This window comes from Dromiciops gliroides, chromosome 1 (assembly GCF_019393635.1).
Source record: "Dromiciops gliroides isolate mDroGli1 chromosome 1, mDroGli1.pri, whole genome shotgun sequence".
NCBI lineage: Eukaryota > Metazoa > Chordata > Mammalia > Microbiotheria > Microbiotheriidae > Dromiciops > Dromiciops gliroides.
Genome location: NC_057861.1, coordinates 416,777,137 through 416,801,864, shown reverse-complemented (window position 1 = coordinate 416,801,864; position 24,728 = coordinate 416,777,137). Strand labels below are relative to the sequence as shown.

General features: G+C 39.1%; 1 protein-coding gene across 1 annotated transcript in view; it reads left to right on the top strand.

Annotated features, from left to right (window-relative positions):
• Nucleotides 1-24,728, top strand: part of WDR70 (WD repeat domain 70) — a 326,112-nt gene that overhangs the window by 282,908 nt on the left and 18,476 nt on the right. The window contains exons 14-17 of the mRNA XM_043979740.1: nt 9,930-10,030; nt 11,984-12,063; nt 13,903-14,019; nt 20,568-20,730. Coding sequence (XP_043835675.1) covers nt 9,930-10,030; nt 11,984-12,063; nt 13,903-14,019; nt 20,568-20,730 — 461 coding nt within the window. The remainder of the gene's footprint in view (nt 1-9,929; nt 10,031-11,983; nt 12,064-13,902; nt 14,020-20,567; nt 20,731-24,728) is intronic.

Here is a 24,728-nt window from a genome sequence, read left to right as displayed (position 1 = left end):
TTAAAAAACACTTTTAGGACATGTATGTGTAAAGCACTTTTCAAATCTTAAAGAGCTATATAAATGTGAGGCATTATAAGTGTTTTTCCTTCCTTTTGTTTCTGTCTTCTGTCTTGGAAATGGAGAAAAGCTGAGCAATGAATGCCCTTTATAGAGTTGTTCTTCAGTCTTCTCTAGGCCAAACAGGACTGATTGTTTATTACTTTTCCTCAACTTCCACTAAGCCTTTTCTAAGTTGGCCACATCTAAATTGTGAAATCTAGAAGGAAGCACAGTAAGAATCTTAGCAATACTGAATCTAATAGGGGATGAAAATGGGTATTTGGTTATCTTTCTATTTTCTTTAATTTCAGACTTTAGCTGCTACATAAACAAACAGTTTTCTAACTTGTGATTTAAAGTTTTATTTGCAGTGCATGTTTAAAGATAATAATTTTTCTGTTCCTTTGATTACTTATGATTCATGGATATATTCTTTTGGAATTTCTCATTTTATATATGCTATAGCCTATGTAGTCTGCCTTATGAAGTTTCTTTTTCTAAGGAAAAGTTAGAAACCTTTTGTTCTTGTTGCTTTTGAAATTACAGAAACACAGTTAAATAAGATTTCACACTTCTAAGGACCTTTATCAGTGATTTAAAAGTATTATGAACTCTGTATAAATTTACGGTGGTAATGGTTAAACTATTAGCTTTAATAGTGCCTTATGAACAATGTGATTTGTTTTCCATGGGGGAGAAATCACAGTATAGAATATTGTTTCTTTGATAATGAGATTAATTTGTGATTTCATTGATATAAGTATTTCTACCAGCACAAATTTTAACACCTCTGTGACTTCCAAACACTGTAGCTCTAATCTGTCTCTGTTTATAAATCCTCTAGAAGGGGATCCACCAAATGCAGTAAAGCCTTTCCTTTTGGTGTTTTAATATCTTGAGATGCCAGTGTATCCCTCATATTCTTTTTCCTTTATAATCTCAGATCTATTAGGAGGGCATCATTATCCTTGTAAATTTATTAAGTGTTTAGAATTTTAACTTATCTCAACTCTCATAGGTCAAATCATAGTTTTGGTTTTCACACAATTCTTTTTTCCATTCACAAAGGACACCTGAACAATGCAAATATGTGTAACTAACTCAAAATCAGTTGTGTTGTGGCTTTTCTCCCACTTTTATCTCCTTGATAGCTATCCCTCTTTGTGAGTTGCAATAAGATACATTGCCAATCAGAAGAGTTGATTGTTTTGACTGAAAGAATGATAAATTTTACACATTTGCCACACAATAGATCATTCCTTTTTAGTGGTTTTTCTGTTTTGTTTCATTCCTTTGCCCTGAAAGACATTCATTACAACTGGGATATGTAGAACTTCAAGGAAACACTTCAGATTTATCAACCCCAATACAAATGACTTCTTCTCCTAAGAATCTGTATGTAAATTATTGTTTCCCCATATAATAAAATAGGAAGCATACTTCTCTTGTGTTCACGGGTTTCAAGTTTTATCTCATTGATATGTGGACTAGTCCCCACATACAAGCAGGGGCTTTGTGAATTACAGAAATGTCTGGCGATTCAGTCACATTTGATTGTCCCTATGAAATGACGAAAAAAGTAAAAGCTGATTTTTTTTTCTCAAAATGAAACGAAGGGGGCAGCTAGGTGGCACAGTGGGTAAAGCACTGGCCCTGGATTCAGGATGACCTGAGTTCAAATCCGGTCTCAGACCCTTGACACTTACTAGCTGTGTGACCCTCAGCAAGTCACTTAACCATCATTGCCCAGCAAAAAAAAGAAAGAAAGAAAGAAATGAAGTCTATATAACATGAACATAAAGATTCTGTAATATCCAGGAGTTGTTAATATTACTACATTGTCCAAGGCCAATACCATATCATCTTATACTGACGAGCCATGTTGAAATGTTTTTTATCATTCTGTGTTTTTCCCTGACAGCTTTTCCTACCATACCTGGTTCTAATGAATAATTGTTGGGTAGTAAACTTTCCAGCTGTCCTGTCAGAACTCTGGCCAGAATTTCACAATTGTGGTTTGCAAGATTCAGGTCTATAATTAGCACATAACCGAAGATCTTTTCCTTTTTTTGAAATGATAGGTATTACTATTTCATGTACTAGGAGAGGGTGTGGGATCCTGAAGGACTAAATAAAAGGTTTGTGAGTTTTTATGTCTTCTCCAGGACTATATTAAGATTAATAATGTCCCAGATATCCTATCTGTTTCATCATGGAAAGCCTTGCTTTTCCTGAATTGCATTTGGTTTTGCACTCTTAATAACTTCCCATGTCTCCCCTCAGGAGTACAATTCCATTATATCAGATATCAGTTTAACAATTTGATAACCTGTACACTTTGTTTATTTGCATGGGGTGCAGACCATCCCTTTTGCCCATTTCACCATACTATGGTATTGCTTATAATACTCAAGTCACGTTAAATGTTTTTTCATTGTCCATGGCCAACACCATATAACTTCATACTTACCAGGTAAAGTATTTTCATGCTATTTGTTTTCCCCAAACATGTTTTATTCCACTATATGAATCTGATTAATAATCTTAGAGCAATTAACTTTATAGCAATCTAAACAGAACATTAAGTACTTGTATATGCTACATTCTAGGGACATAACAATGACAAATAGGACATAATCCCTTCTCTTGGGTTGCTTATAGTCCAAGAGATGAGAAAAGACATGTACAGCAATGACCAAATTTAGAATAGATTATGATATCTCAAAATGAGGTACACAGTGTTGTGAGTGTGGATGAGGCGAAGAGTTTTCTTGGAGTTATCAAGGGAATGCTAGCATTACAGCCACGCCTTGAGGAATAGGTAGGATTTTAGTGGACAGACATTTGGGCAGAATTAAGGGGGTGGGGAATATATTTTAGTCATGGGGACTTTGTGAGTAAATAACATGGCAATAGACAAGTTGACTTTGTCAGGAAGACTACATCAAGGGGAATATATGATACAAGGCTGTAATGATAGGTTGTGGTCAGATTTTGGACTCTTGGAAGGCAGGCTATGGGTTGGGACTTTATTCAGCATTCAATGGGGGACCCATTGCAAGATTCCTCATGATATAATCTTTATTATAGTATGAAGGTTACTCTGCAGAGCTTGTGGGATGAGATGCTGAAGGTAGGGAAACCATATATGATGAAAGTTTAAAAAAAAATTACACTGTTGTTTTAAAAATTAATGATGTTTACCTGAATGGCCTTCCCTCTTTCAAGGAGAAGGAAGAAAGTGGCCATGGGTAACTTGTATATAAAATCTAGGGTTAAGAGGGGAAAGATGGGAGGGATGCCAAGGAGACTTGATCCACATAGAATTGGGGTTAATGGGGCATGGCTGAAGAATTAGGGTAATTTTACCGTAATAGATTCTGTGACTGTATTTGGCATTGTCTAGATCCATCAGTGTCACATACTTCATATTCATTTTAAGTCTTCTCGGTGATTGTTTTATTAGATATGAATTTTAAAGGAAAAACCAAACACAAGTTTTAAACGTTTGGAAATAAGTTCTTTGGGGGCTAAATAACATTTTCCATTTTGGATTAAATGAAGAAAATCATTTAATTCTCTTACTCTTAGAGATCTTTCTTCTATTTTCAGAGAGAATTTTTTTTTCTGCTGTAATTCCTTAGGCAAGTTGTTATCAGACACAGATGTGATTCATTTAGTGCCCAGAATAGCTGTGAGGCTCCACATTTGCTGCTTTGGTGGTTACCTTACTTCTAGACCATAGAAAATACAAATAGACTGTCTAGTAGATGCATTTTTCATGGATTGTGTGAGAACTAATTTAATAATTTTTAAGTAGTTGTTTTTTTTTTTTTTTTTTGCACTAGTCCTAGTTAGAAGTTCATGGTACCACTTCTCATTCTGAAATGCGAGTCAGGGCAACTTGAAAACAGTCTAAACAAACAGCTGGGCTCCACTGATGGTGAGAACAGTTTGATCATTGAGATAAGGTCTACAGATGTCTGGGGGAATTGCCACGTATAACTGTATTTTAGCCCATGTACCTCCAAAATCAATATTTGTCTCTCATTAGTTGAAGTTAAACACAGAAGGTCCTAAGGAAAATTATAAAGACAGCAAAGTTTTTATATCATCCTCCTTATGTGTCTTCCCTGCCCTTTGAGGGTGATGTCTTTCCTCAGAAGTTGGGAGAGGAATTAAAGAAGAGGAAGAAGACAATTTTAGAGGTAGTTGATAAGGCTAGAAAAAATCGTGGAGCCCCAGAAAACTATGGTGGGGGTGGTGTGTGTGTGTGTGTGTGTGTGTGTGTGTGTGTGTGTGTGTGTGTGTGTGTGTGTATACATATACACATACTAAAAGATAAAAAGAGGACTAGGGTCTTTTTCCTTAACAAAAGCATTGTTCCACGTAGAGATTTTGAGGGTGTTAGAGTAGTTAAGGAAATCAGGAAAATGGAACTTTGGAATAAAATTAAAGATAGAAGTCAGTAGTAAAAACCCTGGGCTCAAAAGCCTATACAAAAAGACCCAAAGTTTAGGCAACAAATGAGGAATTAGAGATCCTGATGCAAGAAAGAAAATTTGACCTCAGAGGTATTGTTGAGTCTTGATGGGATGAAACCCATGACTAGAATATGACTTTGGACTGGTATACCTTATTCAGAAGGAAAAGAAATGGTTAAAAAAATAATTTTAAAAGGGGAGTTAGCGGGGAGCAGAACAACATTGTATATTAAAGAACTATATTCCTTAGAGCATATCCAGGAATCAGAAGATGGGAGAATATTTGGGTGAAGTTTAATGAAGGGGAGAACAAAAGAGATTTTGTTACTAATGGAGCATACTACAATCCCTTCCAAGTACAAAGAGAAGATAAGTGAGGAGTTTGGGAAGGAGGAAAGAGTAGTGATGTGAATTTCAGTTGTCCAGAAATCTGCTGGAGCATTCTGTCTGCCAAAAACAAAGCCGCTGGGGGCAGCTAGGTAGTGTAGTGGATAAAGAACTGGCCCTGGATTCAGGAGGACCTGAGTTCAAATCTGGCCTCAGACACTTGACACTTAACTAGCTGTGTGACCCTGGGCAAGTCACTTAACCCTCATTGGCCACCCCCCACCCCCCGCAAAAAACAAAGCTGCTGCTGATAATTTTTTGACTAACCTCAATGATAGTTGCAGCCTTCAAAAATGGGGTAACTAAAAAAGGGAAATTCTATTCTGGTTCTGATTTTCACTAACAGAGGGGCTGAGTGGGGTAGAAATGATGGGAATTCTTGAGGGAAGTGACTACTTTCTTCTAGAGTTTTGTGATAGAGAAGCAGAGGAAATCCAGCCAGCAAGCTTTTGTTAAATCCCTACTGTGTGCCAGACTCTGTGCTAGGAACTAGGGATACAGATGCCCCCCCCCCCAAAAAAAAAGAAACAGCCCCTGCCTTCGGGGAACATAGAAATGAGTTGACAAAGCCCATGCAAAATAGGTACAAGGTAACTTACCTTGTGGGAGAACTAGTGGTTGGGGAGACCAGAAAAGACCTAATACAGAAAGTGGCGCTTGAGCTTCATCTTGAAGAGTGCAGGGATGCCAAGAAGTGACAGTGAGGAGAGAACATGTTCCAGGAAACAGGCCTGGAGATTGGAGATGGAGTATTGTATGAGGAATCACAAGAAGGCCAGTTGGGTTAGACCATAGAGGAAGAAGGGAAGGCGTGTATAATGAGCCAGGAAAGCTAATATGGGGCAAGGCTGTGGAGAGCTTTAAATATCAAACCCAAAGGTGTTTACATTGATTCCTAAAGATAAGGAGCAACTGGAGTTTTTGAGTCGAGGGTTTGATGTATTCAGACCTGTGCTTTGGTAAAGTCAGAACAAGACTTCAAAATAGAACATTTTCTATCACTAGTCAGGATGAGGATTTTGATCTGAAAGCCCTGGAAAACTGTCCCAAATAATGTTAGTTTGAAGATATAGATTTTATATCCCTACACAGGATGATGAAAACAAAACATATTTAAAACCAGATGGGATTTGGTTTATAGTGTGGGCTAGCAGCTGGAAAGTATCAGGAAATAGAGTTTCAACATAGTAATGTGTAAGATATAATACTTTGAAGGGTCTCGGGCTTCCTCTCTTTCAGCATATATAGAAGGATAGTGATGGTGTTTAGATGTGTGCTATACAGACATATAAGATATTACACAGGCATTGATTTCTTTTTTAGTAACGCGTGAAGTGGATACAAGTGGAATTTTTTTGTTTGTGATTGTTATACTGCCACCTGCCTATTAGCAAGTTTATATATTTACCGATTTCCACTTTAAGATTAGGTATGTTGGGAAATGACAGATTGTCTGTCTGTCTGTCTCACCTAGAGGCTAATTTATCACGTATGCCACTGATTTCATTTTTTGAAGGGCTCGCTAAAACCCAGCATATAATTTGTCACTCTTTACAGCTGCTTTGCTTTTGTGAAGAGTTAATGCAACAAACCTAAAATATTTTGGAATTTAGAGGCAAGCTGCTGGTTGTGCTTTTTTATCCCCACCCTTGCTTCTGCCTTATTTTCCTCACTGCAGGAAAGGAAAATCCTTTTGTTTGAGTGCTTTAAAATCTTGTTAACTCCTGGTAGTTATTTTGCTGATGATCTCCAACTCTAGCTCCTTGTGGCTGCTAGAACTGAGTATTTACCGGCTAGTTTGTGGTTCTATTGCACTGCCACATTATAATGCTAAAAGGAAAGCTGGTTTAGGTTTAAAAGACCAAAGTTCATTTTATGCCAAAATGGAATTTAACTTGGGTAGCTAATGGAAGCCATGAATGGATTTGCATGTTTTGTAAGGTTAACTAGATTGCTATAAAGAATAAAATATCTTATTGACCAAATTTGGATATTCAGTAGATTACATTGTGCAAATTCTATTTTTAACATTAAAACGTTCTTCTTGAGATGGCCTCTTTCATCTTTATGTGAAGACTTACTACTGACCGTTCAAGCACCTATATCATCATATCTACCCAAGGGTGTATTCCATATCCTTGGATTAAAATGTGTCTTGGACTCTTTACTTGGTGTGTCACTGTAAATCTGCTCTTCAGAGTGCCATAGTCCCTACTTGCCCACACACATAACCACCATCCCTTATCCAAAGAAGCAACCTCTGAAGGGAGGAGATGGAAGGAGATATAAGTTGACTGATTGATTGAGTGCACCTTTTTCTGAGGATTTTTAGCTTGCCTGTCTTAACGGTGGCTCTTTTAGCTTTCTGGGAGGCACGTGTACTGTTAAGTATGGCCAGGGATGCATGTTTGACAAGTTAGCAGTGTGGCAGCTCTACTTGCTCCTAGCCATGCTGTCTCAGGGTTTGTTTGGGTTGGCTGATGTCCAATACCCTGCTATAAGATACATTTCCTTGACAGTACAAAGTGTGGAACCACATTAGCTGCAGTTTAGAAAGGTTAGCTACACGCATACAATAAACATTAACAAACGAAAAGGCCCACCCACCTTTGACCTTGAATTCTGTTTTGTCATGCCATGTTTTGGAATCTCTATAGTATTTGATTAATAACCACCTTAGAGTAATTGAGTCTTAAGTGTCCTTTCCCTCAGTCAGACCACTCACACACTTCCCTGTTGGCTGCTTTGCTTACTTATTATAGCAGTGATCAGGGTACTGGAGAGGTTGTTTATTTCAAGTAGCCTTCATTGCGCCTTCTTCTACAATGCCAGAAGGACTGTGAACAGTATTCCTTCCTCTCCTCATATGTGTGTATGCTAGCTAATTTGTTTATCTGCCCAGTTGGTCTGGAAGGAAGGGTATGTATGTGCATAGGGATAGAGGAATCCTTCACCAAGGTTGGACTTTTCCAGGAGGCCATCAAGAATATGTGGCTGGATAGAGCACCAGCCTTGGATTCAGGAGGACCTGAGTTAAAATCCGGCCTCAGACACTTAACACTTAACTAGCTGTGTGACCCTGGGCAAGTCACTTAACCCCAATTGCCTCAAAAATAAGATAAAATTTAAAAAAAAAAAAAAGAAAAGAAAAGAGTATGTGGCTGGCCTGTGTCGACACACTGCCTCTGGAAGTTGCCTGTTGGCTTGGTTTCTTGGAATTTGTCTACTCTGATTTGTGGCCAAATTCTATAACTTCCTCACTTGAACTCATATTTGAGAACCAGCAGATCTTGAATCTGTTTGCCCAGGCTTCAGCTTACTGAGGAAGAGATTTCTTCATCCATGAATTAGGTGGTTGGACCAAATTTTCTTTAAGATACTTTTGAGTGCTAACATTCTGTGATTCTATTAAATGAAATCAACTGCTATGTCACAGCCCATTTGGAAGTTTGGCAGTGATCCCATTTATTTATTTAGGTGGGGTGGAGTGGGTAGGGGTTTCTTAAGGTCCTTACTGGCCCCTCTCCCCTGTCCCATGTTATCTTTGTATTTTATCTCTCTCTGTGTCATGCACTACTCATTTTCTAGCACCCAAGTAAAAATCAGTAATGTGAGAGAAAAATCAAGAAATTATTTGTGCTCTCCCTTATAGGGAATAATAATGAAATCTTCACTTGAACATTGTTGAAGAACATATAAAATTTTTTAGACTATTAATGTAGGCATATTTCTACAAATACGTTGGTAACTCTTCTAGCTTTATCCTCTAATCTACATGTGGTCATTGGGAAGTTCCTAGTTATTTAGTGTGTGGTAAGACCACAAAGAAAGAGAAAGGTCTGGCCAATGAATTTTCTATCACCAATCCCTCTATCAGAGAGGGTCTGATATTGGTCTGATATCAAAAGAAGCTGGAAAAGGAAGCCAGATTTTGAGAGAATTAATTACATTCCAAGTTCCATTCCAAAACCTAATGAGTTTTCTTTTAGGTAGATCCCTAATTTTAATTTTTTTTCATGTTTTTCTATATAAAGGTACCTTTTCTAGCCTCATACTCCACATGAAATATCTTGTGTCAGAGAAGATTTTGCAGTCCTGGAAAAGTAGAGGGTAGGTGGGGGAGGGGGGGAGTAGGGCCACTGATCTTTTTAAGGAATCATTGCTTTCTTCCCTGTTGACTTTATCTTCTTTTCTCCACTCTCCTTATCTCTACCATCCCTCCCACTATTGTATATCCCCATAAAAACCAAAAATGCAGCTTGTAGTTCAGTTTGAGTACTTTAAGGAATAGATTAGGAAGAGGCAATGAAAAGTTAGGGCTCATTGAATCCAAAATTGCTGTGAGTTTTCCTCACTGGCAATGAAATCACATGATCATTTGTCCCACTCAAATGAAAATGTATGAAGACTTTTGATTTCATTATGCATTTTTTTTCTGCTTTTGTTTTTGTTTTTGTTTTTTAAATCTAGGAGGTGAGATATAGGTCGGTGTCTACAAACGGACAATATTGTTGCCAAACACATTACAAAATTCTGATCATGATCAAAACAATAAATAAATGAAAGAGCTAGGTCTCAATCTGTCATCCAGAGGAACATACTGTGTGTGTAAAAACATGAAACACTGAGATCCCAGTCTGCTTCAGTGGTGAGCATAGCTCACTTATGTGGGCCCAGCATTCCAAGATTCCAGCAACACATGCCAACGGAGCTGGGAAAGGCTAGCTTTGTGGTTCCAAGGCTGTCAGGAAAGGGGAAAAAATGTCAAGAAGGGAACCACTTTTTTTATATTTAAAGGGTGTCATACAGACAACAAATGATGAGCTAAGAACTAATTATTTTGAACGTAACTGTTGTTCAGAAGAGAGCGACCTGAAAATTTATCAGTAACAGTGATGAGGAAACCAGCATGCATTTCACTTAACAAACTAGTGGTCAGCTGAAAGACTAACTAATATATTAAAATGGATTAACAAGAAGCAGAGCAAGTTATCTAATGTTCCAATCCTCTTTCAGAGTGTGGTGCGCTGCCTGTGGCATCCCAAGTTAAACCAGATCATGGTTGGAACCGGAAATGGATTGGCTAAAGTGTATTATGATCCCAACAAGAGTCAGAGGTATTTTATAAGTATAACTTATTGAAGACGAATAGCAACAACAGGGGGTGGAGGTGGAGAGGGGGATGGGTTTTTCTTCTTTTACTTTGCTGCTTTTCCCTTTTACGGGGCTTTGCCCTTTGGGAAAACGCAGCTGGTATGAGTAAGAGCTCCTAGGACTAAAATGTTGAGCTGATCGTATTGGACTTCAGAGAGGGTTTTGGTATTCTCATTGATCTATACAGAATTCACAGTGTTTGAGCGTTTCCAGGGGATTTGTAATTTCTTAATTGGAATGTTGAGTGCAAGAAAAAAAAAGACCCTATCTGCCATTCCATACCCTACTATTTCATGGTCTGCACTGGCATTTAGGAGGGATACAGGCACAAAGCTGGGAAATAGAAATGGAAATAGCTTGTTCTTTCTACAGGTTACTAGTTCAGATGTTTGGTAAGGTTTTTCTCTGCCAGTAGATGGAGACAGCACAATTTTCTTTAATTTTACACACACACAGACACCCACACACACACATTCTCTCTCTCTCTCTCTCTCTCTCTCTCTCTCTCTCTCTCTCTCCCCCACCAAGTATCAGACTTAGAACATAGGTGTTCCAAAGATATACTTCTCTAAAAGTACAATATCTTGATTTTATCCTTCAGCTGTTTCTATTTTCCTCACAATGGAAATCCTCATATATGTCATTGCACTAAGATTAGAAGTTTTTGTTCCTTTCCAAAAGGTCATTCTATTTTCTTTTATGGAGAGAACTCCAATGTCTAATTGTAGGAAAAGTGACTTGTTATTGTTGTAGCAATTTATCAGTAAATTCTTCTCATTTTCAAAACAAGCTTCTCATTAAGCCTATTTTGACCGATTTGTCTTTATTCTTTTAAAGGATAGAATGACTTAGTTTTCATCTTGCTCAATTAGTGAATATTCATTAACCATGATTTAGCAGTGGATAGAAGCTGCCAGTCCTCTTTTCCTACAGCGTGCTACACCCCTTACATATCCAGAAAAACAAGCCTACTGTGCTACATGAAACTAGTTGGCATTTTGTTGCTATAAAGGAGACTGAAAATAAGCGATGTAACTAAGATTGAGAAGCACATTTTTTTTTTTTTGGTGAGGCAGTTGGGGTTAAGTGACTTGCCCAGGGTCACACAGCTAGTGTCAAGTGTCTGAGGTCAGATTGAACTCAGGTTCTCCTGAATCCAGGGCCGGTGCTCTATCCACTGTGCCACCTAGCTACCCTGAAGCACATTTCTCTTGAGAAGTTTATTAACTCTGATGTAAGATTCATTCAGCAAATTTCAAATCCAATCTTTAAAAAAAAAATTATATTTCCTTGCTGATATTAAAATAGACATCCAAGCATTCTTTGCAAGAATACTTGTAGTAGTTTGGGGTTCCTTGCACGGAGCCAGCCAGTTCAGCTCAGTCTCGGCCAGGAGCCCCTTAGCTCTTTCCAACACTGCCTGTTCTACTGAATTCCAGACAGTTATGTGGGTTCTGTTTGAGATGTGGACAGATACCCTTTAGAATGTAGACCACCCAGGGGCTTTTCTTCTGTGTCTGAGGCTAGAATTTGAACTCTATGTTCTTTGGGGTAGAAAGGACAGATATTTAACTGTCTCTAGAAGGCTGTCTTTATGTTTTTTCTTTAAAAACAAAAAACAAAAAATGACAGATAAATTTTTTAAAAATAGTGTCCAGATTCTCTTTGTTTGCTTATTATTTCTGTAATCCCTTTACTTGCCAATAGCCACCAAGTGGTATATTTCCTGTTTCCTAAGTGTAATTCTATTATCTTGGAAGTTCCATCTATTGGCCTTAGCTTGGCCAGTTCTGGACTTTGGCACGATGGCATGTACAGAGTGGACTTCTAAGCAGAAATATCTGTTCATTTCAATGTGTGCTTTGTTTCTAGGACCAAACAAAATAGCCTTTTCTTTCTTTTGTTTTTCCTCTCAGGGGAGCAAAATTATGTGTAGTTAAAAACAAAAGGAAGACTAGACAAGCTGAGACTTTAACCCAGGACTACATCATAACCCGTAAGTGATTGGAATGATCTTTAAAAGTTACATTCTTTGTCTGCTTTCATGTGGTGTTGATTTCAGGATTTTGAGGAGGAAAGACTTCAGTTCAGGCATATATTGAAAAATTATCTCATTCATATGGAAGGTACTACCAGTCATTCAGTAGCTTACTTACTTGTGTGACTCATCAGAGACAGACAGGACTGTTGGATTTTGCACGTCACTATTACAACCCAGAAGGGAAAATCCCAGCCAGTGTAACCTATCATCACCAGGGTTGTGAGCCTCTGAAAGACCCACAACCTAGCCTAAGAACATGGGAAGAGGGAGGATACAGATCTGTGTGTGTGAAGTTAAATTATGTGGAACAAGATATAAAATCTCAATAAAGGCAAATTGTCTTCTCCAAGATTTATCAGATGTCCTTCTGACAGGGAATGTAATCTAACTGACCTGACAAAACTTGCTTTTTACAGAGTCATCCTGATTATTTTCCATTAATGGATGCCCTTCCAAGTGACTAAAAACAATTGTTGAGAAAGAAAACCAAGTAACTTTAGAAGAGGTTCAGCAAGCCCCACAGTGCCCACTAGCCCAGCCAGTGCCCTAGTGTCATGCCCAGGGGGCAGTGTGTGGCTGATGGTTCTGCCTGGCAGATCAGACATAAAACCAACCTCCTTAGAACCTGGGATCATTAAAGATATCCCATGACATTTTTTGCAAGAGTAGAAGTGTTAAACTTGGTGTCATGACCAAATTCCAGCTCATGTAATTACATGCGGCTTGCTTAAATTCCCCCCTACCCCCACTCCACCCCTAAAGTCGTTTGAAGTAGAAAAGCTATTTTTCACTTGCCTTCCTAAAAATACTGTTGTGCACAGAGGCTGTTCTCTACTTCCCCCGCCCCTCCCCGATGTAGCTGCATTTCACTGGTGAGTGATGTGGTCTTGGTTCCTGGGGAAGAAAAAGTACTTCCAGATTCTTTGCTGTGAATGACTATATAAATTTTAGGCATTTGTATTTACTATAACAAAATATCCCTTCTCCCTTCAAAGCCCCTGGCCCCCTGAAAAAAAAGTTTTCTTCTTGAAAGAAATCATAGTCTTCATATGAGTTTTAAAAGGAATTATACTGACTGTTTTGCTTCAAAGACAAGTATTTAACACTGCTGTACTTACCCAACCCCAGAATAAAACTGTTATCTGACCCTCAGCATGTGTTAATTTGATTTTTTTTATTTTGCAGGGTCATTTTCATATACAGGCCTATAGTTCAAGTCACCACTAAATTGCCCCAAAGTTCAGGCACCCCACTACATTCAGGGCAACCTTTATCCTAGTTTTGTTGGCATACGATGTTTCTCTCTTCCGGCCTTCTACTGTTGCTCAGTGTTGTCACACTCCTCCTTAGACTTGGTCAGAGTTCAGTGATGTGTGAAGTGATTCCAGTGTTATGAAGCATCTGGGGAAATTTGTAGGGTGGAAGGCATGCTATATACAGTTTAACTATTAGTATTATCATGTATGATTTGTGATGAATAATCTTAGGAAGTCCCACGGAAACTGGGTTTTAGCTGCTGACCAAGTTTTATTCGCTTACAAATGGTTTGGGAAGTGTATTTTCATAACTGAAGTCTGTGACATGGATTTAACCATGTTTCCTGTGTGCGGCTCCATTCCAAGAGAGGTGAACAATCTCAAAACTAAATGGGCTAATTGGTGACAGTAAGATTGTCATTATAAATGGAGACTATCATTATGCCTTTTATTTCATGTTTCAGTTAGTCATTCTTTAGCTATGTTTTTGGATGGAAGAGTTATTATTAAAATGAATTTTTTTTAATGTGACTTCCAGCTCATGCACTGCCTATGTTCCGTGAGCCACGCCAACGAAGTACAAGGAAACAGTTGGAAAAGGATAGATTAGATCCTCTGAAGTCTCACAAACCTGAACCCCCTGTGGCAGGCCCAGGTAAGTAGGATCTGTTGGTTTTATAGATTCATTAAACAGCGAGGGGAAAATATTGCAAATTTAGGGGGTTTGTTCCTTTAAGATTCTCTCAAATGGGGGCAGCTAGGTGGCGCAGTGGATTGAGCACTGGCCCTGGAGTCAGGAGTACCTGAGTTCAAATCTGGCCTCAGACACTTAACACTTACTAGCTGTGTGACCCTAGGCAAGTCACTTAACCCCAATTGCCTCACCAAAAAAAAAAAGATTCCCTCAGATTCTTGTTTTAATAAGCTCTAATAATTCTGACCAGAATTTCCAACACATAAACATCATATGGAACTTGAGACAAATAGAAAGGTAACCTGAATTTCTCTTTTTACAAATGAGGGTACCTTAACTCTCTTAACTTTATAGGGATAGCTATAAGAACTAGACTTGTAATTTCATTGGGACAAGGAAGCTTTCTAAATCCAATCCAGGATGGCATTTTTTCTGCCACTTAAAGGCTCAGACGGTGACATAGACCGCTGAAGAGTTCAGTAGCTAGCTCAGGGTGACCCAAGCTGTTTGTGTCAAAGGCAGGACTTAAGTCCCCCATCTCTAAATTCAAGGCTGAACCCCTGTCCACTGTGCCTCTTATATTGGCTTCACAAGAATACAAAAGTTCTTAGGATTCAACAAGCATATGTTATCCTAGAAATACAAAGACAAAAATAAAATAACTCCCACCCTCAAGTAGTTTACATTCTATTGGAGGGAAACAACATGGGCATAAGAAATTAAATATAAACTCTATGCAAAGTAGTTTCCTGGGAAAGATGACTAGCAACCAAAGAACTCAGGAAAGATTTCTGGTAGGCACTTTAAGAAATAGAAAGTGGATGCTGTGTCAATGAGGGTATCATCTGCTGCACATTACAGCCATCATAACTTCATCTATCTTTGTTCTCTAAGTGTATAGAGCTATAGGACAGACTTCTCCCTTGAGTTTTAGCCCTATGTCACCCTCTGACTGCAGTGATTGATTTCTACTTAGATGTCATGAAACTCAGCATGAAAAAAATGGAACTAATCCTTTTTCCTTTTAATCAATATCTCCAACTAAACTTCCCTGTTTTTATCCATGATGAATCTTCACCTTATCTTTGACTTCACCTTTAATTTAACCACCAGACCATACCCTTGAAGCCCCTCTCATATCTATCCTTTTCCATTCCCACTACCACTACCACTACCCTGTGAGAGCCAAATTAGATATATGGAGCACTAATCTCCCCCTTTAACTTTCCTTAAGAAAAGGAGCCACTGAGCTTTAATCTATGATGGAACAGGTTTTTTTTATTTTATTGCTTGGGAATTAATTAGACAACAAGAGTTGAAGCCAATTAGGGAAATAAGGAAGGAGAAATACAATCCTAGACTAAGTCCATGGGCCCTCTTGCCTACAATATTGTGCTAAGTCTTTTCAATACTTCCTTTTTCTTACCTCATCAGTCCATCTTGAACATTATAACCAGACTAATCTCATTAAATTGTCTCATCCATCACATTTCCCCAGCTCAAAACTATTTCTCTCTGCTGGCGTAGGAAGTACCAAATTTCAAGTAAAAAAACCCTGCTTCAAATTCTGTTCACTAACTGTTTGTCCTAGAGCAGTTCACTTAAACTGTCAGTTTCCTTATCTGTAAAATAGGGTTAATAATATTTAGACGTTAAAACACATTATACCCAGTGCTCCAGGAATAGTATGCCCTTGAGATCATCAGCCCTGATTCCAGTTCAGACCACCAAACCATCCCCCAGGGGAGCATTTTCTGTTGAGATGAGGCCTGCCATCTTCACCATCACCGCCACCAGCTGCTATGAAAAGGCAGGCAGGGCAGGCCAGCCCAGCTTAAAATGGCACTTTTCCCTGAGAGGCAGCATGTGCCAGGAATGCCAAACCCCTACCATCACCTTGACCACCACCTTTCCTGAGGCCTAGCTATCTGTATTCAAGCACCATCTCACCGACTACCTGCTCTACTTTCAGCTCAGGCCCTGCAGCCATAGCCCAGGGGAACCACGCTTATGGAGATGGGACACCTCTAGAGGTACAGCATCTCCTGTCTCCTTCAAAGCAACAGCTACTAAAAAAAAGAAGAGAAGGTTCTTGTCACTAAAGTTCTTGGTGCCACCAAATGGTTTGACATCAGAAAAGAATATGATTTTATCAATTAAAAAAGAATTGCTGGGGCCAGTGGATAGAGCACTGGCCCTGGAGTCAGGAGGACCTGAGTTCAAATCCGGCCTCAGACACTTAACACTTACAAGCTGTGTGACCCTGGGCAAGTCACTTAACCGCAATTGCCTCAAAAGAAGAACAAAAGAATTGCCATCTATCTTGCTACTGGGCCTAAAAGACCATTGTACCATCTGTCTTGCAGCTGAAGCCTGCCTTGTATTAGAATATATTAGAACTTGAGCAAAGCAGGAACTTTCTTGCTTTTCTGTTTGTATCTTCATCACTTAACATGGTGTTTTACACATAGTAAGCACTTAATAAATCTTCTTTCATTTGTTCTCTTTTTAATAATATTTTCCACCAATTACATGTAAAAATAATTTTTAACTTTTTAAAAATTTTGAGTTCCCAATTCTAACTCTCTCTTTCTCCCCACTTCCTTTCCCTTCCCTTCCTAAGACTGTTAGCAATCTGATATAGGTTATACATGTGCAGTTATACATGAAAACATATTTTTATATTAGCCATTTTGTGGAATAAAACTGTAAAAAAAAGAAAGAAAGTGAAAAATAGTATGCTTGGTCTGTATTCAAACTCTATAAGTTCATTCTCTGAAGGCTGAGAGCATTTTTCATCATGATTCCTTCTGGATTGTCTTAGATCATTATATTCCTGAGAATAGCTAAGTCATTCACGTTGATCATCATGCAGTATTGCTGTTATTGTGTACAGTGTTCTACTGGTTCTGCTCACTTCACTCTGTATCAGTTCATGCAAGTCTTTCTAGGTTTTTCTGAAATCACCCTGCTTTTAATTTTTTAATAGTAGAATAATATTCCATTTCAATCATATGCCATACCTTGTTCAGCCATCCCCCAGTTGATGGGCATCCCCTCAATTTCCAGTTCTTAGCCACCACAAAAAAAGAGCTGCTATAAATACCCTTGTATAAATAGATTATTTCCTCCTTTTTTTGAATCTCTTTGGAATACAGACCTAATAGTGGTATTATGCACAGTTTTATAGCCCTTTGGGCATAGTTCCAAATTGCTCTCCACAATGATTAGATCACTTCACAATTCTACCAATAGTGCATTAGGGTTCCAAATTTCCCAACTCCCCTTTAGCATTTATCATTTTCCTTTTCTGTCATAGTAGCCAATCTGCCAGTTGTAAGATGGTGCTTCAGAGTTGTTTTTGTGTGCATTTCTCTAATCAATAGTGTTTTAGAGCATTTTTTCATATGACTGTAGAGAGATAGCTTTGATTTCTTTGTCTGAAAAATATCTGTTCATATACTTTGACCATTTATCAATTGGGGAATGACATGTATTTTTATAAATTTGACTCAGTTCTCTATATATTTGAGAAATGAGGACTTTATCAAAGATACTTGCTGTAATTTTTTGTGCCAGTTTTCTGCTTTCCTTCTCATTTTGATTGCATTGGTTTTGTTTATGTAAAAAAATTTTAATTTAATATAATCAAAATTACCCATTTTACAATTCATAATGCTCTCTATCTCTTGTTTGCCCACCACTCCATCTTCCCCTCCACTATAATAGCTCTTTTATGTGAGATAATTTACACCAATCTCTCCCCTCTTCTCCCAGTGCAATCCTTTTTCTCATCCCTAAATTTTTTCTTAATATCATTCCATCAAAGTTAACTCACACTTGCACTAAGTGTCCTAGTAGTGATAAAGTTCTCAAGTATCAACTTCCTATGTAGGAATCATTCATTTATTCTTTCATGAGTTGTCAGAAGACAATACATTTTTTGTAAAAATTTTATAACTATAAAATTTTATAAATAAAAGATATTACAAAGTTCTCTATAATCTGAACCCTATCTGCTTACAGCTTAATCTATTCTTGACCCTTGCTGAATCTTTTGCTTGGATCAAATTGATTTATTCATTTCTGTTCATCCATAAACATTACCCTTTCCTACTTCCGTGGTTCTACTAAAACCATTCTGTCCACTTGTAACAGTCAAGTGAGTGTTACTGAACTCCCTTCTGTCTGCCTATGCAAGTCCTATCCATTCTTTAAGACCTAGTTCAAACCCAACCTTTTATGTCAAACATTCCTTGTCCAGTCCAATTCAAGAAATAGTCATTAAACTCCTCATATGTGCAGGGATCTGAAATGGGGATACAAAATGAAAAGCAACTCAATTCTTGTGCTCCAGGAGTGCATGGTCTAAAAGGAGTAAATAAAACATATACCCAAAGGAGTATGAGACCAGATAAAATGTGACCGATGCAAAGGAGAGCCAGGCAAAGTATTAGGAAATTTGAGGAGCAATCACTTTCACCTGGTGGCACCCAGAGCCAGCTTCATGGAGGAAGTGGAATCTGACATAGAAACCTTACAAAAAGGCAGTAACTTCAACAGATGTAAAGGAAGGAGAAGAAAGAAGACAGGAAGGAGTCCTTTTGAACATAGAAGATGATGTAACAAAGGCTTGGAGGCAGAAGAGGGGTCAGGTAGTCATCCAGTTTGATGTAGTATAGGATAGATCAGTGGGAGAAGAATCAGATGAGACTAGACAAGATAAATTAGAGTCACATTGTGGAAAACTTTGAATGTTAGGATTAGGAGTTTAAATTTCCCTATATGATATGGTATTTTTTCTTTACTTGTAAGTTGTCTTTTTAAAGTCAATTTGGCCAACTGATCATATATTGCCTTATGACATCTCTGTAATTGTCTTGAATTATTATTCCAATAAGTTGTTTTTTTTTTGCTGGGCAATGGGGGTTAAGTGACTTGCCCAAGGTCATACAGCCAGTAAGTGTCTGAGGCCGGATTTGAACTCAGGTACTCCTGAATCCAGGGCCGGTGCTTTATCCACTGTTCTACCTAGCTGCCCCATATTCCAATAAGTTTTTACCATTTAACTTCTTTTTTTTTAATGTGTGTGTCTTGACTTCCCTAAATTAGGTTGTAAGCTAACTGAGGGCAGAAACCATGTCTTATATGTGTCTGAATTTCCCTCATTACCCTTTCCCCATTCTCCTAAAAAAAAAAAAAAGCAAGCTAAGCCAATCTTAGACTATATTAAGAAAGAGATAGTGTCCATGATTAAAGAGGTGGCATTGGCACTGTATTCATTGCTAGGATAGACGTTTTAGGAAGGAAATCAATAAACTCAAAAATATCCAAAGGAGGGCAACCAAGATGATGAAAGGCTTCAACATCATGCCATTAGAATATTTGTTGAAGAAACTAGGGATATTCAGCCTTGAAAAAAGAAGGCTTTGGGAGGGACTCGATAGATATATTTAAGTATTTGAATCTTGGTTAAATGAAAACTGGATTAGACTTGTTTTTCTTAACCCCACAGGTCAGAAGTAGGCATAATGAGTAAAGATTTCAGAGAGACAGATTTAGGCTAGATATAAGGAAAATTTGCCTGTTTGTTAAAACAGTCTTAAAGTAGAATGGTCTGTCTTGGAAAGTATTCCACACCACCTTCCCTTCCCCTCCCAGAAGTTTTTAAACAAAATGGCCATTTGTCACATGTGTTGTAGAAAGGATTCTTCTTTAATTATAAATTGTTTCAGAAAATTCCTGAGATCCCTTCCAACTCTTAGTTGCTTTGATTTTTACCCCAGTACCTTGCATATGTTAGGTACTCAGAAATATAGTGGTGAGTTTTGCTTTGGGCTGGGTTTTTTTTCCTTAAGTTTAATTTGATTTTGAATTGAATTAAATTTCAATTCTATCAGCCATCTGGAATGTACTAGGACAACATTGGCCTCATAATTTACATTTAACAACTAAGAAATAAAAATATTCTAACCTTGGATATATCAACTTGAAATTAGAATAATTTAAGTTCAAATGGAAATGTTAGGAGTTTTTTAAACTCATGAATAGGGGTAATTAAGAAGAATTGTGGAAATTTATTTTTATGTTTGCATGTGTCATGAGGAACTTGAAATTTTTTTGCCTTTTATTTTCATGATCACCATAAATTAAAGCCAGTTGGGACACACTAAAATAGCATATACTGCCTTAGCATAGGAAACAAAGCCAGTGTGATTTGGCATTGATACACATAATATTAAAACATCTAATATTTGAAGATATTCCATGTGGTAGAAGGTTCATTCCACTGAGAAATATGGAAATTGGGTTACTGTAGAGTTCATAGGCCAACTCACCTTTTCTCAGCATTCAGTCAACTAGGCGCTTGTGGAGCCTGCTCTAATCACTTCTCGGTCTTGTCAGATAGTGCTGGATAAGTAAAGTGCTAAAAGGACAGAATGTATTGGGATTGTCTATGTGTGCACATCTCTGATTCAGTTCTCATTTTATTCCTTTCTCTGAAACAGGTCGTGGGGGTAGAGTTGGAACCCATGGAGGAACCTTGTCCTCGTACATAGTGAAAAACATTGCTCTGGATAAGACTGATGACAGTAACCCCAGGGAAGCCATTTTACGGCATGCGAAGGAAGCTGAGGATAACCCATACTGGGTTGCTCCAGCATATTCCAAGTAAGGGCTGGTTTGTTGTTGTTGTTGTTGTTGTTGTTGTTTTTAAAAACAAATATGCAAATAGGTTTTTTGGCACCATGGTTCTCCTTTCTTTATCATAATATGTTTAAGTGTGGAAGACAGGAAAGGTACCCATAGCTGTCATTTGTCAGCTTGACCTCATGTTTGATTCAGGAGATGCTAAAAGTGCTCTTTATGAACAAAAGATAGAGCGTAAGGTGTAAGAAGACTGGAAAAGGGGGGGGGGGCGGCGTTGTAGTTAGAAAGGCTTTGAACACCAAGCACAGGATTCTATATTTGATCCTGAAAGTCAAGTTTATTGGAGTTTATTGAGTATGGAAAGTGACATGGTCAGACCTACAGCTTAGTGGAGGATGCGCTGAAGTTCAGAGGGACTTTAGGAAGGCAGACTAACCATCAGGCTCTTGTAATAGTCTAGGTGTGAGGGGGCGGCTAGGTGGCGCAGTGGATAAAGCACTGGCTTTGGATTCAGGAGTACCTGAGTTCAAATCCGGCCTCAGACACTTGACTTACTAGCTGTATAACCCTGGGCAAGTCACTTAACCCCCATTGCCCAGCAAAAAAAAAAAAATAGTCTAGGTGTGAGATAATGAGGATGGGCACCATGGTGGTATCAATGTGAGAGGAGAGAAGGGGTCATATTCAAGAGATGTTACAAAGATAAAATGGACAAACCTTGGCAACAGATTGGATATGGGGGTAGTGAAAAAGAGTGAGGACTGTGGAAATTTATTTTGATTTGGGGACCCTACCTTTAGGCTGAGATTAGAAAGCCTTAGGCCCTCAGGGTCTCTTCTGTGTGGGAGGTGCTGGTGCCTCTCCCCTCTGCTTCAGCTGAGCCAAAAAGCCCTGTGGGCTGTACAAGACAGGTCAGACAGCTGGGGGGGGGGGGGGGAGCACTAGCTCCCTCCTGTCCGAGAGATCCTGGGCTCCTCCAAGCCGGGCTCTGGAGTAGCCTGTGCTGAGGCATCCCCCCAGCCCCAGCTGCAGCCCTGGCTGGCGGATTAGCTTGGTGGGTGTGTCAGTGCAAAAAGCCCTGAGATTTGAGTGGAGATAAGATTAGAGGGGCGGCAAAGGTTGGAGAAGACAGACAGGGAGGCTGCTACAAGGACACTGGAGAAAGTGAGAAAGGGCTTTCCAGTTAGAAGAAGGTCCATTGGTACACAGGGAGAGGCCAGCGGACAAGATTAGGGGAATCTGAGGAGATTAGAAGGGAGCCGGGACGGACAGGAGGAGAGGGAACAGGAACAGAGAAAAGAGAGGCCGGACTGACAGAGCTTGGGGAGACTGACAAGATTAGGAGAAAAGGAGGCCGAAGGACAAGAGGACGGGGGCCGGCAGACAAGAAGGAATAGGAACAGAAAAGAGAGACCAAAGGGCAGACTGATGGAGCAGACAGACAGAAGGTTGGTGAGAGAGAAACACAGGGGTTCAGCGGTGGCAGTAAGAAGAGGAAAGTTAGAAGGGGGGGATTTACAAAGTGAAAAGGGCTGGAGTTAGAATAAAGGACCTGAATAGTGAAAGTGGAACATACCCTGAGGCAAGAGGCGGCTACGGTCCTTATTGTATTAAAAAGGTTCCAGGGCCCCCAGACCAGAACACAGTCAGGTTGTACATTTTATTTTCCTGTATTCTTAATTTTAAATAGTATCTCATACATAAACTCTGCTTTGATTATTTAGTTAAGAGGCTTCTTAATATTTTGCTTATCAGTTTGGGAGTGGAGCAGTGTGGTGGAACTTTATAAACGGCCCATGCTAAGTTAATAGCAGTCAGATAGCCAGTTAGTCAAAAGTCCCCAGATTAGTCATCCACAGATTAGTCCCCCCAAATTAGGCTAGTCAATTTATTTTATTTATTTATTTTTTTTTTTAGTGAGGCAATTGGGGTTAAGTGACTTGCCCAGGGTCACACAGCTAGTAAAGTGTGAAGTGTCTGAGGCCGGATTTGAACTCAGGTACTCCTGACTCCACGGCTGGTGCTCTATCCACTGCGCCACCTAGCTGCCCCCTAGGCTAGTCAATTTAAAATATTTCTACATTTGAATGGCAACCACGAAGGGGCTTAAGGCCCAATGATAATTTCTCTAAGCTCATAATTTTTCATATACTTATAATTTTTCATAAGTTCAAAATTATAAATTTTTCCAGATTTAGATATAGTTATTAATAATTTTTTATAGGACTTAAGGATGACACCTAGGTTGTAAGTCTGAGTGTCTAAGAGGATAGTGGTACCTTCAACATTAATAGGGAAGTTAGGAAGAGGGGAGGTTTTTTGGGGAAAGATAATGAGTTCAATTCTGGACCTAATGAGTTTAACATATCTATGGGACATCCAATTTGAGATGTTCAGTAGGCAGTTGAAGATATAAGACTGGAGGTCAGCAAAGAAATTAGAGGTAGATAAGTAGATTTGAGAATCATCAGCATAAAGATGATCATTGGATCCATGGGAACTTATGAGATCACCAATTGAAATAATATTGAGGAAGAAGAGAAAAGGATTCAGGACAGAACCCTGTGGGATATCTGTGGTTAGTGATATGACCTAGCTGCAGATCCAGTAAAGTAGACGAAAGAGGAGCAGTCCGGGAGGTAGGAGGAGAACCAGGAGAGAGTGGTGTCCCAAAAACCTAGAGAGAAGAGAGTATCAAGGAGGAGAAGGTGGCTGACAGTGTTAAAGATGACAGAGAAGTCAAGAAAGATGAGGATTGAAGCAAGGCTATTAGACTGGGGTATTACATTGGTAGTAACTTTTGGGAGATCAGTTTCAGTAGAATGAGGATGTCTGAAGCCAAACTATTCATTCATTAAGAAGAGTGAAAGGAAAGGCAGTAGAGGCATCTGCTGTAGATGGTCTTCCCAAAGAGTTTAACCACAAAAAAGAGGAGATATATGGGACAATAGGGGAATCAAGTGAGGGTTTCTTGAGGTTGGGGAAGACACGGACCTATCTGTAGGCAGTAGGGAGGTAGCTAGGAGACACTGAGAGATTGAAGATAAGTGAGAGAATGGGGATGACACAGAGGGTGATTTGCCAGAGATGGGATGGAATGTGATCACTTGTGCATGGAGAAGGTTTTGCCCTGGCAAGGAGAAGGGTCACCTCTTCATGTGAAACATGGATGAAGGAGGAGAGCAGCGGAAGGCCTCTGGGTGATGTGAGGCTGCATAAAGGAGAACAGTATGAAGTGAGGTGGTAAAGGTTGGAGCCGGATTGTGGAGGAGCTTCCAGTACCTAAGAGGGTTGTATTCTATCCTACAGGATATACAATCATTGAAGGTCCAGGCAGAGAAGGAGCATTTTCAACCCTGTGCATTAAAAAGATTACCTTGGTAGCTATGTAAACAATGATCTTTTAGAGGGCATTAGCAGGGAGACTGGTTAGGAAACTGTGACAACATTCTAGGTGATAAGGCCTGAACCAGGAGAGGAGCTGCATGAGTGGAAAGAAGGAGATGAGGAGAGAGAAAAAGGAAGATGGGGGGCAGAGAGAGAAAGAGAGAAGGCAAGGCCAAGGCAGAGAATTTCAATAGTTTATTGAATATAGTGAGTAAGAGAGAGGGAAGAGCCAATGGTGGTTTTGTACCTGAACAGTTGGGAGAATAGTGATGCCATTAATAGAAATAGAAGAAAGTTGAGCAGAATGGCAGATTATGGGAGTATATAATTTTGCATCTGGGGGTACGTTAAGTTTGAGTTACAGATAGGACCCGTAGGTGAATATTTCCAGGAGCCAAATAAAGTTCTGGGCTCACAAGCTAAGTATCATCCTCAACCCTTCACTCTCATCCCCCATAGCCCATGTGTTGCCAAAGCTGTCTCCTCCCTTACTCATTAAACTCCAGTAGCTCCCTATCACTTCCAGGACCAAATATAAAATCCTGTTTGGTGTTCAAAGCCCTTCATAACCACTTACCCATAACCACCTTTCCAGTGTTCTTACACCTTACACCTCTCCATACATTTTGATC